Source organism: Anabrus simplex, chromosome 1 (assembly GCF_040414725.1).
Source record: "Anabrus simplex isolate iqAnaSimp1 chromosome 1, ASM4041472v1, whole genome shotgun sequence".
In the NCBI taxonomy this organism is placed as follows: domain Eukaryota; kingdom Metazoa; phylum Arthropoda; class Insecta; order Orthoptera; family Tettigoniidae; genus Anabrus; species Anabrus simplex.
Window position 1 is genome coordinate 1,523,145,486 of NC_090265.1, and position 12,224 is coordinate 1,523,157,709.

At 36.2% G+C, this 12,224-nt stretch overlaps 1 protein-coding gene and 1 long non-coding RNA gene across 13 annotated transcripts in view; one reads left to right on the forward strand and one right to left on the reverse strand.

Annotated features, from left to right (window-relative positions):
* LOC137497040 (uncharacterized) overlaps positions 1–4,490 on the forward strand; it is a 142,272-nt gene extending 137,782 nt beyond the window's left edge. The window contains exon 3 of the long non-coding RNA XR_011017619.1: positions 4,372–4,490. This is a non-coding gene — a long non-coding RNA (uncharacterized lncRNA). The remainder of the gene's footprint in view (positions 1–4,371) is intronic.
* Positions 1–12,224, reverse strand: part of polybromo (protein) — a 618,289-nt gene that overhangs the window by 99,329 nt on the left and 506,736 nt on the right. For all 12 annotated transcript variants that reach the window (XR_010858640.2, XM_067138036.2, XM_067138039.2 and 9 more), the window contains one exon: positions 6,810–6,866. Coding sequence is in view for 11 of the 12 variants with exons in the window: in XM_067138036.2 (XP_066994137.2) it covers positions 6,810–6,866 (57 nt within the window). In the remaining variant the exon portion in view is untranslated. The remainder of the gene's footprint in view (positions 1–6,809; positions 6,867–12,224) is intronic.

Sequence of the window (12,224 nt, forward strand, 5' to 3'; positions counted from 1 at the left end):
ATATTAGCACAAATGTACAATATTTACATCAATATGCAGAGCAAAAAACAATTCGCTGCGACAAAATTCAGTGAAACAGGTGTTAATTTAAAATAATAATTGGAACTAAAAACTGTGTTAACCTAAGAAACAAAGGAATGAAAAACAAATGATGCAGACGGAAATAAACAATAGTAGCACATGGTGAGGTTGTAGACCTCATGGTTTACAAAATATTGGTTTTGTAACAATAACAAAACAGGTTAAAATTACTGTCGAAAATCATCCTTGTAGAAACCCATCACATCAAATTGGTCAGGAGGGGAACGGGAGCAAACGTTTTTGAGAAACCAAGCCTGATATAACGTGCAGGCAAAAAGCCTGTGACAAGGAATGGAAATGCCATCCAGGCAAGCAAGAAAGCTAACCTTTATTGCAATCTCAAAATAAAAGTTGCCAAATTAGGGCAAGACTTACGTTTTTGAAAAAATACTTGATTAATAGCGTAACCCCCAATTTTCTAAAATTTACAAAGAAAACTCATAGAAACACAGCTAAAACTTGTGCGACTCAGCTTAAAACCGATTAAATCTGGATTGAATGGACGTCCTTTGAATTACACGTCTCTAACAAACTTGACCTCACTTTGTTAAAGAAACAAAAAACACTTGACAAAAAGTGGAATGCTCTTTCAAAAACAAAAACAATGCTTAGCAAACATAACACCCCAAATAACACAAAGCCTCATGATTTTCACCAACCTGTAGTAAACTTAAGTAAAATCAATCTTGATGCCGATGATCTCGATGTGCTGAGCAAGGGACCTAAACATAATTGGGGTAATCCTTCTAACCGTCGTAATTTTCACCATAGATTAATCTGAATTGGCCATTAATAAATTACTAATAAACATACAAGAAGAGGTCCGATATGAAGTCAAACGCAAGCTATCTTCCATCCTTAATCAACAACAAACCATTAAACCCAACACAGAGCACATAGCTAAAGTAAACAAACTAAAGAAAAAAGTCAAACACAACGACTTAATTATAACAAAAGCTGACAAAGGAAATGCTACCGTAATCATGGACAAAAGTGACTATGTTAATAAAGCAAACACATTTTTTGCAGACAATTCATAACCTCTAAAAAAGATCCAACTAATTAAATACAAAGAGACCTAAAAACCATCATCAAGAACATTTCATTTCTGTTTAATGACCTTGAAAAATCCGAAATGATTATCATGAATCCGACGCTTCCCACAGCCAAAGCGCTACCCAAGATCCATAAAGCAGACGTCCCCATAAGACCCATTATCAATTTCAGAAACAGTCCGACCTATGAAGTATCTCGGTTCATTCCCAAATTCCTCAAGTGTCACTATCGTTTTCAAGCCAACACATCAGTAAGGAACTCCTTAGAATTCTGCAACAAGATTAAACACTTTAATTTATCCAGACATCACATTCTTCATTCTTTTGATATTACTAACATGTATGCTAATGTTCCCGTTAACAGCACCGTACAATTGATTAAGAACAATCTCTCCAAATTCAGCAATTTAAGTATAGGCGAAATAGATGAATTTATTCGGATTCTGGAATTTACTTTGAACAACAATTTCTTCACTTTCAGTAATGTCATTTACCAACAGATAGGGCTTCCCGTGGGGTCACCAGCTTCAGGAATCCTTGCGGATAACTACATTGATCATTTAGAGCATTCTCACATCATTGGCAAGATCAATGGCATTCAACACTCGACACGCTTTGTAGATGACACGTTTGTTATTTTAGACCCCCACGTTACTAACAGCAACACAGTACTTGGATTTCTCAACTCCATTGACCCACATATAAAATTCACCATAGAGTCAGAAAACAATAATGCCCTTAATTACCTGGACTTAACCATTATGTGCAACAGCAACAACCCTTTATCCTTCAATATATACAGGAAACCCACCCACACTATCAATACCATCCATCAGACCTCTGTGTACCCAGACATACATAAAAAAGCAGCTTACAGTAGCATGGTCCTCAGAGCATTAACTGTCCCTTTATCTCGCAAGAATTACAAAAAAGAAATTAATACCATTTACAATATTGCAGAACGCAATGGTTTCAGTAGAACCTTCGTCAGCAGAATCATCAATAGATATAAAAGCAGACGCAAGACTACCCTAGAAAAAGATTCTGCTCCTAAAAAAAGTTATCCACATTCACTTTCAATAATAGTAGCATTTACCAAATTTCTAACATTTTTAAGAAACACAACATCAAAATAACTTATAGAACCTCCCACACCAACTCCAAACTCATTTTCAATCCACACACTGTCAACAATAACAATAACAACATTAACAACAAATATTTGAACTCTGGAGTTTACAAATTAGAATGCCAATCTTGTAATTCCAGCTATATTGGTCAAACAGGCAGCAATTTTGTCATAAGATACGCTGAACATCGCAACGCTCTCAAATATAATGGTTTTTCAGCTATGAGTGAACATCATAAAGCATCCAGCCACGAATACACTTCAATAGATAAAGACCTTAAGAACTTGCATTATGAGCAAAAAGGCACCTTGCTCAACGTTTGCGAGAGCATCCACATAGATGTAGATCGGTTTATGAACCCCTCTCACAATTTAAATGAAGTCAGCGAGGAAAAGAACTTTCTACCTGAAACATTAATTCCATATATTTGTCAGAACTTCCATAACACAAACAAACCCCACCTCCATCTCTCCAACTCACCACCACTACCCCCTCCTCACACCAGCCCTGCATCACCCCTTCGACCTCCGCTCCTTCCGTCCTCGCAAACACAACTGAACCAACAAGAGACTGGATCACGCAAACGAGACCTTTACTTTGAGAAGGCCAGGCCATTCGAGAGGACAACCACCTGCTAAACACCGTAAGTTGAAGCTTTCTTCACACCCATTCCACATTTTTTACTTATCACCCCACGTTTCTCACACCTCATTTTTTTCCATTACAGATTAGAACTTCATTGGCGGTTTCCACGCATTTGTCTTCTACCTAACACAGCTTCTCAATTTTATGTTGCGGCCCTTCCGACCCTTTATAATAGCCAACATTTTGAAACAATAATCAAGAAAGGGACTGCTAGATTGAGAAGATATTGAGAATGCTGTTATTTCTAAAGCTTCAAATTTCATTGGTGTTTTTTCCTTGTCACAGGCTTTTCGCCTGCACGTTATATCAGGCTTGGTTTCTCAAGAATGTTTGCTCCCGCTCCTTTCCTGACCAATTTGATGTTATGGGTTTCTACAAGGATGATTTTCGACAGTGATTTCAACCTGTGTTGTTATTGTTACAAAACCCAATATATTTGTAAACTGTGAGGTCCTCAACCTCACCATGTGCTACTATTGTTCATTTCCATCTGCATCATTTGTTTTTCATTCCTTTGTTTCTTAGGTTAACACAGTTTTTAGTTTCAATTATTATTTTAAATTAACACCTGTTCCACTGAATTTTGTCACAGTGAGTTGTTTTTTGCTTTGCACACTGATGTAAATATTGTACATTTGTGCTAATTTTGTTTCCGTCTAGGCTCTTTTTTTTTTTTTTTTTTTTTCATTTGCTCCTTCATTATGTTTTTTGGCATTTTTTTAACTTATATTATGTAAATTATTTCAACCCCCCTCATTTTTCACTGAAGATGGCTCAAACGAACTGAAACATGTTTGAATCTGTTTACTCCATCTAATGACGGACTATATATAATGTACTGAATTAGGAGGATACTCTCATTTTTCACCTTTGTAAAGCCACTAGGCGCTGTCTGTCAATGGGGTCTTTGGTCTGTTGTGTTTCGTCCAGTTGGCCGGCAGACATCAGTGGTCGCTGGTTACTGCCAATATCTACATATATTTTAGCTGGTCGGTCTGTAGGTGTCGTCCTGCTCTGGTTCCTGTCCATATCTTCGTGTTTTGAGTCAACAGATAGTGTTACCAGTCCAATGTGCTGGCCGTCTTCTTCTTTGTGTGCATATTCTTTTTGTTTTATTCCTGCTGCTTGGCCAGCAGATGTCACTAGGCACAGTTTGCTGCCTGGCTCCTCATGTGGTGCTAGTCGATGATTGCTGTCGTCATCTTCACGTGCTTCGACCGGTTGGTCAACAGATGTCACCGTGCGCTTGCTGCTTTCCTTGTACCAGCAGATGGCACCACTTGCACCATGAGGCAGCTGTATCTTCCTTGGAACGCATGATCTGTTTTCCTTTCCCTAACCTCATTTTGTGCTATATCACCATTTCTGACCTTATCATTTAAAGACCTTTTTATTTCTTTAAAACAGTTTCTGATGATACTAACTGCTTTCTGGACGTCTTCTTTTGATTCTCTTTTCAGATAACCTCCTGTTTCAGCGATGTTTGCGAGCATTCCGAGAGCACATTCTAACCGTTCTTCTAACGTGTCCGCCATTTTTTAATAACGATTCCAGAGTTGAAACTTAAAGTGGAATTTCTTTACATGCAAATTAAATGATGTTTCCCATTTAATGTAAATTCATTTTAATTTTATTAAATACTCTTGAGTTTTAATTGTATTTCAGAGTTATTCATTTGAGGGATTGTAGTATCGGGTATGGGTGTTCAATTAGCTGTGTTTTCCTTGTGTTAGGATGTCACTTTCACATATCCTAAGACCAGGTAAGTATGCTTCCTTTTATTTGCCACTGTGTTGGGTTTCTTGTGTGCGATATGTTTACTATTTCTTGTTTTTACTTGTTTGGTAGCAGTGCTTTTGATTCCCTTCACTTATGTTTTAACCCTGTGTTTTAAATTGCTATAGCGAATCTTTCCATGCTTGTAGGCCTCTTTGGGGGTAAATTTCCTTCACACTTGAAACACGTTACCTAATGTATCTGTGTTACCGTTTGGTAGCTAGCCCATGGTTAGCATTTTGTTAGCTACACTCTGGTGTGTTACAACCATTGTAGAGAATGTTCCTCCATAACTGCTGGAGTGATTATTTAGTGGCATCTATTTGTTAAAAACTAGTCATATAAGAGCTATTTATACTGACTGCACTATTGTAAATTTTACAAGAAGCAAAAGGATTATGAGAACTCTAGAATACAAAATCATAAAACTTAAGCATAAATACAGAACATTAAGAAGGGGCAATATGTGTGACAATATTAATTCAGCAGAGTAAAGAGAATACCGTATTTTAATTCTTTTCAGTGAGTGAATATGTAACTCCTATGCCACCACTAATCACTTTCTTATCTTGCAGGCTTGCCTTTGCTGGCGAGATGTAGTGTTTACAGTGCATTATGTCTTCTGGTATGGGCTAGAATAAATTTGTTATTTTCACTGACATATCTCAGTCTCATCCATGGCTTTGACAATGTGAAAGTGACTGAGGTATGAGCATGCTAGTAATACCATTCCTTATGCAGCCAGTCCCTATTATGAACGGTGTGAAAATATCACTCATAGGGTCGGTTGCTTCATGCATTTGAGTGGGCTTGGCAGACAGATATGCAATAGCAACTTCTGGCTCAGAGAGGAAAGCAACGGGAAACTATCTCACTCCTCATTTCCACGCCTAGGCTCTTTATGACAGCTGTTGGCAGAGCTGTGGAGGATCAAACCAGCCTTCGGGCTGAATACCCAACATACATACAACTTGCAGGTGCCTGAAAGTCCAAAGCATTTTCAAATGCCTTAAGAACAGGAAAGATCTATAAATATTTAAATGTCAGTACATTGGAGGTTAATTAAGCAAATGGTTATCAGTAAGGTTTGGATGTTAAGGAAAAGACATATTTCATTTCTGATGTCATTTTAACCAAAACCTGTAAAATAACTGTGGATGATGGGTTCCTGACCCTGTTTAAAGCAATTTTATGTTGCATATAAATGCACATTTTGACCATTTTTATTGCTTTGGTCATATTTTGCTCATTTTAGTGATAGTGATAAAAAATTGGTTACATCTTCAGAAAAGGAGACGTTTTTAACAAGGTACATGTTATGTGCATCGATTTTCAAACACAGGATTTCAGAATACTACACTAGATATAATTTTCTTTCTTTTCCAGCAAGAGATAGGTAGGAGGTTTAGAAGACATGATTCCGAGAAAGAGATGCTGTACGAACATATGCTAAGATACCAAAAAGCATAACTAATACTTCATTTTTATTATATATATATATTTTTTAAAGTAGGAAAACAGAATGAGAACTGCACCTTTGGGCTATGATACTGAATGTATAAAGTTTTTTTGTTGTTTGCTAGTTGCTTTACATCGCATCGACACAGATAGGTCTTATGGCGACGATGGGATAGGGAAGAGCTAGGAGTGGGAAGGAAGCGGCCGTGGTCTTAATTAAGGTACAGCCCCAGCATTTGCCACATGTGAAAATAGGAAACCACAGAAAACCATCTTCAGGTTCAGCGGGGTTCAAACCTACTGTCTCCTGAATACTGGATACACTTAAGCGACTGCAGCTATCGAGCTCGGTGTATAAAGTCTTAACTTACCTGCTCTAGCTCTGCCAGTTTGCATGATTAAAGTGCCTGTTGTATTATTGCTAATTACTTTTTAACATGTTTAATGTTAGTAGTACTCTAATACTTGCTACCTATCCCTCAAATGTTTAAGTCATATTTACCTTTTTTTTAAAGGTCATTATTTAGCTAGTTTTAGGGCACATTTTAATGCATATTTTGTACTTCTTTAGGTCATAAACTTCTGAACCCCAGTTATCAGCATGCAGTATAATGCACAAAAGTTTGAATTCATTTTGATAAATTCATAACTGCAATAATCTTACCATTTCATATGGAATGGGCTTTGTCTCTGGCTGGGCTTGTGCACTCTCACTTCCAACCTGTAAGAAGTAGTCATACCTTTAGTTCAAGGTTACAAATTATTTTTAGGTCTCAACATAATATATTTTGTGTTTGTGCTAATAACTGAAAAACACTAAATATCTTTTAAATCTAACAAATGACTCTTTCCAATAAAATCAGGAGAAATCATGGTGTACACCAAAGTTGAATATACGGCAATAGTTTCACTATGCATAATCAGAGCATGGAAAGACCAATTCTGTAAAGGATAGGAAAAATAAAAACACCACATTTTTAAAACTGCCAAAGTATTGTTTTGTTAATAGTCAGTGTCTCTACTAAAATGGAGTGGAGTAACATGCACTTCTACAATTTTCTTCCAAGTTTTATGTGGGTAAGAGCTTGAATATCACCACCTATTATTTCTTGTGAATGCAGTATTTTCATATTTATCTCTTGGCACAGGCCAGAACAAAATGAAGCTTTCACCAAAGTCTCAGTCTGATATATGTCTGTGACACTATGGAAACTGTTGAAATATGGGTGGTACTGAATTATGGAAGGTGCTGCTCATAGGGCTGGTCATGTAACAACAGCACTTTCCCTATAACTGCATAACATTTAATGCTGCTTGAATAGTACATCAGGATATGTAAAGTATTGCATATTTGTGTGTGTTTCTTTTGACAGAAGTTTATTAATTAACTTTCACTTTTAATGAAATGAATTACAATATTTATCCAAGGTATATTTTGTTGTAAATATAAAGTAGTTCATACAGTCCAGAATGTAATATACTAAGACTGTTAATCCTTTATCAAATCCGAATTATAATCCTGTGCATTTAAAGTTACTTTAATTGCTCTTGGCCAAGACACAGCAGAGTGCCAGACTTTTGCTCTGAAAAGATTTTCTTAAATGGCTAGTATATCAAGTATATCTATGAAAACAACTCTCTCACAGAAGAACAACATTGAACAAAAGAGTGTCCAGCAACGTGTGCAAAACCAATTTGCTAAAAGTAGGGCATATTTTAAACTAGTTCCAAAAACATATTTCACTCAAGATTTCTTTTTCTTTTTTCAGTTTGGTCTGAGATATTGTCTACATATAATTCTCTAAAATAGAGTCAACATTTTTTGACCCGTGTGTTCCTTTTATGTGTATTATATCCATGTATGCTTACACTGTATGATGCTGTTCTCTGTCCGTTTACTATAGGCTACATATATTTTTTGAATGTGTAGAATCAAATTTCAAAACAACAGAATATCACGGAATGATCGTACAATAATAGAAATAAGAAATGGCACATATGAATTGTCAAATTCCTAGACAGTAGGCACTGTGCATGCTCATTAAGGATGCAAAGCGCTGTGTAACATGCGCTTTGGAACTTTTGCGACTACAAAGATGGGCCATTACTTATTTCAAGCATTGTACATATTAACTTTTACAGGAAAGCAGTTTGAGGATGTTTTATGTTATTCTCTCTTTTCTTGCCTGTTAATAGCAGTTTCCAAACATAATTTTATCTATTAACTATTTGTACATTATGAATTGTGGTGTTTTACATTTAATGTTAGTTATTTTTACTTACTGTTACTTTCAAGAGCGTGTTATATGACATAAGTGTTTTTAGTATTTAAGAAATAACCAGAATCATACTGATCAACCACAATTCATTTCATTAAAAGAAATAAATTGCTGGTTATCAAGTTATAAATAGACAAGATTGTCACATTTGAAAATTAGGGTCGTTTCAACAGTGTCAATTAAATTGAAAGAACAATATAAAATTAAATTGAGAGCAATGTAAAATTTCAAAAAATGACATTTTTTATTATTTCATTATGTTGCACGGACACAGATAGGTCTAATGACGACAAAGGGAGAGGAAAGGTCTAGAAGTGGGAAAATGGGAAACAACGGAAAACCAACTTCAGATCTTCAGGGCTGCCAACAGCGGGGTTCAAACCCACAAGAGGTTAAATTTAAAGAATTGTTTTAAATTTAGAGGACAATGTTGCTTTCAAATAATGATCTCAATTAGCATTTTGATAGGACTTTAGCCAAGTCTGTGTCAATTATACTTTGTATTCTGAAGATTAAAAGGCATCACTTAATTTGGTTAATTTAGGATGTGAGAGATCACACTAGAAGTCATTAAAATAATATTTTTATTTTCATTTAGGGGATTAAAGAAGGCTGAAGAAATTAAATTAGGGAAAATTAAGGAGATTAAATACTTTAAAGTAAATTCCAGTTTGAAATATCAATTTTGGAATTCACTTTGTAATCTATGATGGTTTGATTACCATTCAACAATACTATTCTGAAATATTTTAATTGATATTTTATTAATAAGAGTATTGTTCCACATATCTTATTTTTGCAGTTTAAGGGTTATTCCCATTTTTCCTGTCCTTATATGCTTATTGGATTTATGAACGGTCCACCCTTGCGGATCTTTGTGTTCTCCAATGATCATATTGATATCGAGCATATTGGACGCGTACAATACCTACAGAGCGTAATACCTAAACATACTAAGCATGGGTTTATGCTTTCATCATCAAACGATATAGGTTTAGTACGGTAAACAATTATAACTAAGAGTTACTGAAATTATAATAAACATGCAGGTGGAACGAATATATCAAGACCCATATCAAACCAATCAATACTGATCTGCATTTAGGGCAGTCGCCCAGGTGGCAGATTCCCTATCTGTTGCTTTCCTAGCCTTTTCCGAAATGATTTCAAAGAAATTGGAAATTTATTGAACATTTCCCTTGGTAAGTTATTCCAATCCCTAACTCCCCTTCCTATAAATGAATATTTGCCCCAGTTTGTCCTCTTGAATTCCAACTTTATCTTCATATTGTGATCTTTCCTACTTTTATAGACGCCATTCAAACCTATTCGTCTACTAATGTCATTCCACGCCATCTCTCCGCTGACAGCTCGGAACATACCACTTAGTCGAGCAGCTCGTCTTCTTTCTCTCAATTCTTCCCAACCCAAACATTGCAACATTTTTGTAACGCTACTCTTTTGTCGGAAATCACCCAGAACAAATCGAGCTGCTTTTCTTTGGATTTTTTCCAGTTCTTGAATCAGGTAAATGAGACAAAATCAAGAATCAAACCAAAGCAGATAACATACTTCTCTACACACAACATAAACTCACTCATGCAAACCGGTAAACTAAAAGTGATCACCGACATAATGGACCAACACAAAATTCTTATCATGGGATTACAGGAAATTAGAAACACTGACCAGGATGCCTTGGAATCTCAAGGGTATAGACTTTATAAAGGTATACCCGGGAAGAGAGTGATGAAGAATGTCCCACAATTTGGAACAGGATTTTTGGTCAGCCTTAAAATAATAAACTCAGTTCAAGAATTCAAATCACAGTCTCCACGACTCTCAACGCTCACCTTAAAGGCATCTAATAAAATCTATACTATAATAAATGCCCATGCTCCCACTAATGATAAAAACAACTCCTCAAAAGACCAGGAGGAAACAGGAGAATTTTGGGACCTATTGGACCAGACCATAGATAACATCCCCAAACACCATATAAAATTATTAATAGGCGACTTCAACGCTCAACTAGGCAGAGAAAGAAAATACCGTGACATCATCGGAAAATGGCCAGCACACAAGAAAACAAATAAAAATGGAGAGAGACTAGTTGACCTGTGTAGAAACCATAATTTAATCTCAAAATCTACATGTTTTAAGAGGAAACCTCAAAAACTCAAAACATGGAAACACCCTGACTACACTAAAGGAGAATGGCAACTGGACCACGTCTGCATGGACAAATACCACCACAAAGAGATCTATAACGTCAAAGTCCTCCGAGGAATAGACACAGGTTCAGATCACTACGTAGTTAAAATTAAAATTAAACTCACTCCCCAGAGGAGACAACAAAAGCAAGCCCTTAAAACTAAAAGAAAAATAGATCCTACCCAGCTAATCAACAACAAAAATTACCAGAAAGCAACTGAAAAAATAAAAATCACAGACAAACTTGAAGACTTAGTACACAACCTTAAACAAATTGCAGAAGACCTAGCTCCAATTAAACCACGTAAAAAACACCAATGGTGGAACAGTGAATGTGATGAAACAGTGGAGAAAAGACATCAGGCATGGCTATTACATCAGTCCCAAAAGACAGAAATATCCTATCAAAAGTTAGTAAAACAGAGAAAAGAAACTACCCAAGTCTTAAGAAGAATAAAAAGACAACATCATAAGGACACCCTGCAGTTAATTGAAGAACAGTTCAGTAAAACTAAATCAAGGGACTACTACAAAACCTTCAGAAAGCAGCTCCAAAAATATGAACCCCCGACCCTACTGATGAAGGATGAAGATGGTAAGCTGGCCCATAACAATAAAGACAATGCAGAAATTCTGGCTAAACATTTCAACAAGCTTTTAAATTGTGAGGAACCTACAGAACTCCTTCATTTGGACACCAACACCCCGATAAAAACATCACCAGAAAACATCAATCCCCCCACAATAAAGGAAGTCTACCAGGCTCTGAATAAATTAAAAAACTACAAAGCGCCAGGAGAAGATCAGACCTTTGCGGAAATCTGGAAATATGCAGGAAACTCAGCAAAAGTTGCCCTCCATCAACAACTTGTCTCTATCTGGATTAAAGAAGAACTACCAGAACACTGGACAACAGCCCTCATTCATCCTCTGCACAAAAAAGGGGACAAAACCGACCCTAATAACTACAGGAGAATCTCTCTCCTAGATATAACATACAAAATATTTTCAATAATCATCCTTAATAGGATAAGTTTACAACTTGAGAAAGAACTAGGAGAATATCAAGGAGGTTTCAGACCCTGGAGGAGCTGTCCTGATCAGATCATGAGTCTTAAGTTGATAATGGACTATAACAGGAGAAGAAACAGAGATATGGTGATAACATTTGTAGATTTCAAGAAAGCTTATGATTGCATCCATAGAGAATCTCTGTTTAAAATTTTAAGACACCTTGGACTACACCCCAAATTAATAAACATGATAAAATTGACTCTCACCAATACCAAGTCAAAAGTGAAGTTTAGGGGTGAAACATCAGAGACATTTGAAATTAAAACTGGACTACGGCAGGGAGATGGGCTCTCACCACTATTATTTAACTGTGCTCTAGAAATGGTAATGAGGGAATGGTTTAGAAAATGTCCCCCCAAAATAAAGATTGGCCGAAAAATCAAAACAAATTGCCTGGGTTTTGCTGACGATTTAGCATTACTAGCAGTGGACATAAAAGAAGCAAAAACCCAGATATCAGAACTTCAAAACATTGCAAATAAAATTGGCCTCAAAATATCATTTGAAAAAAC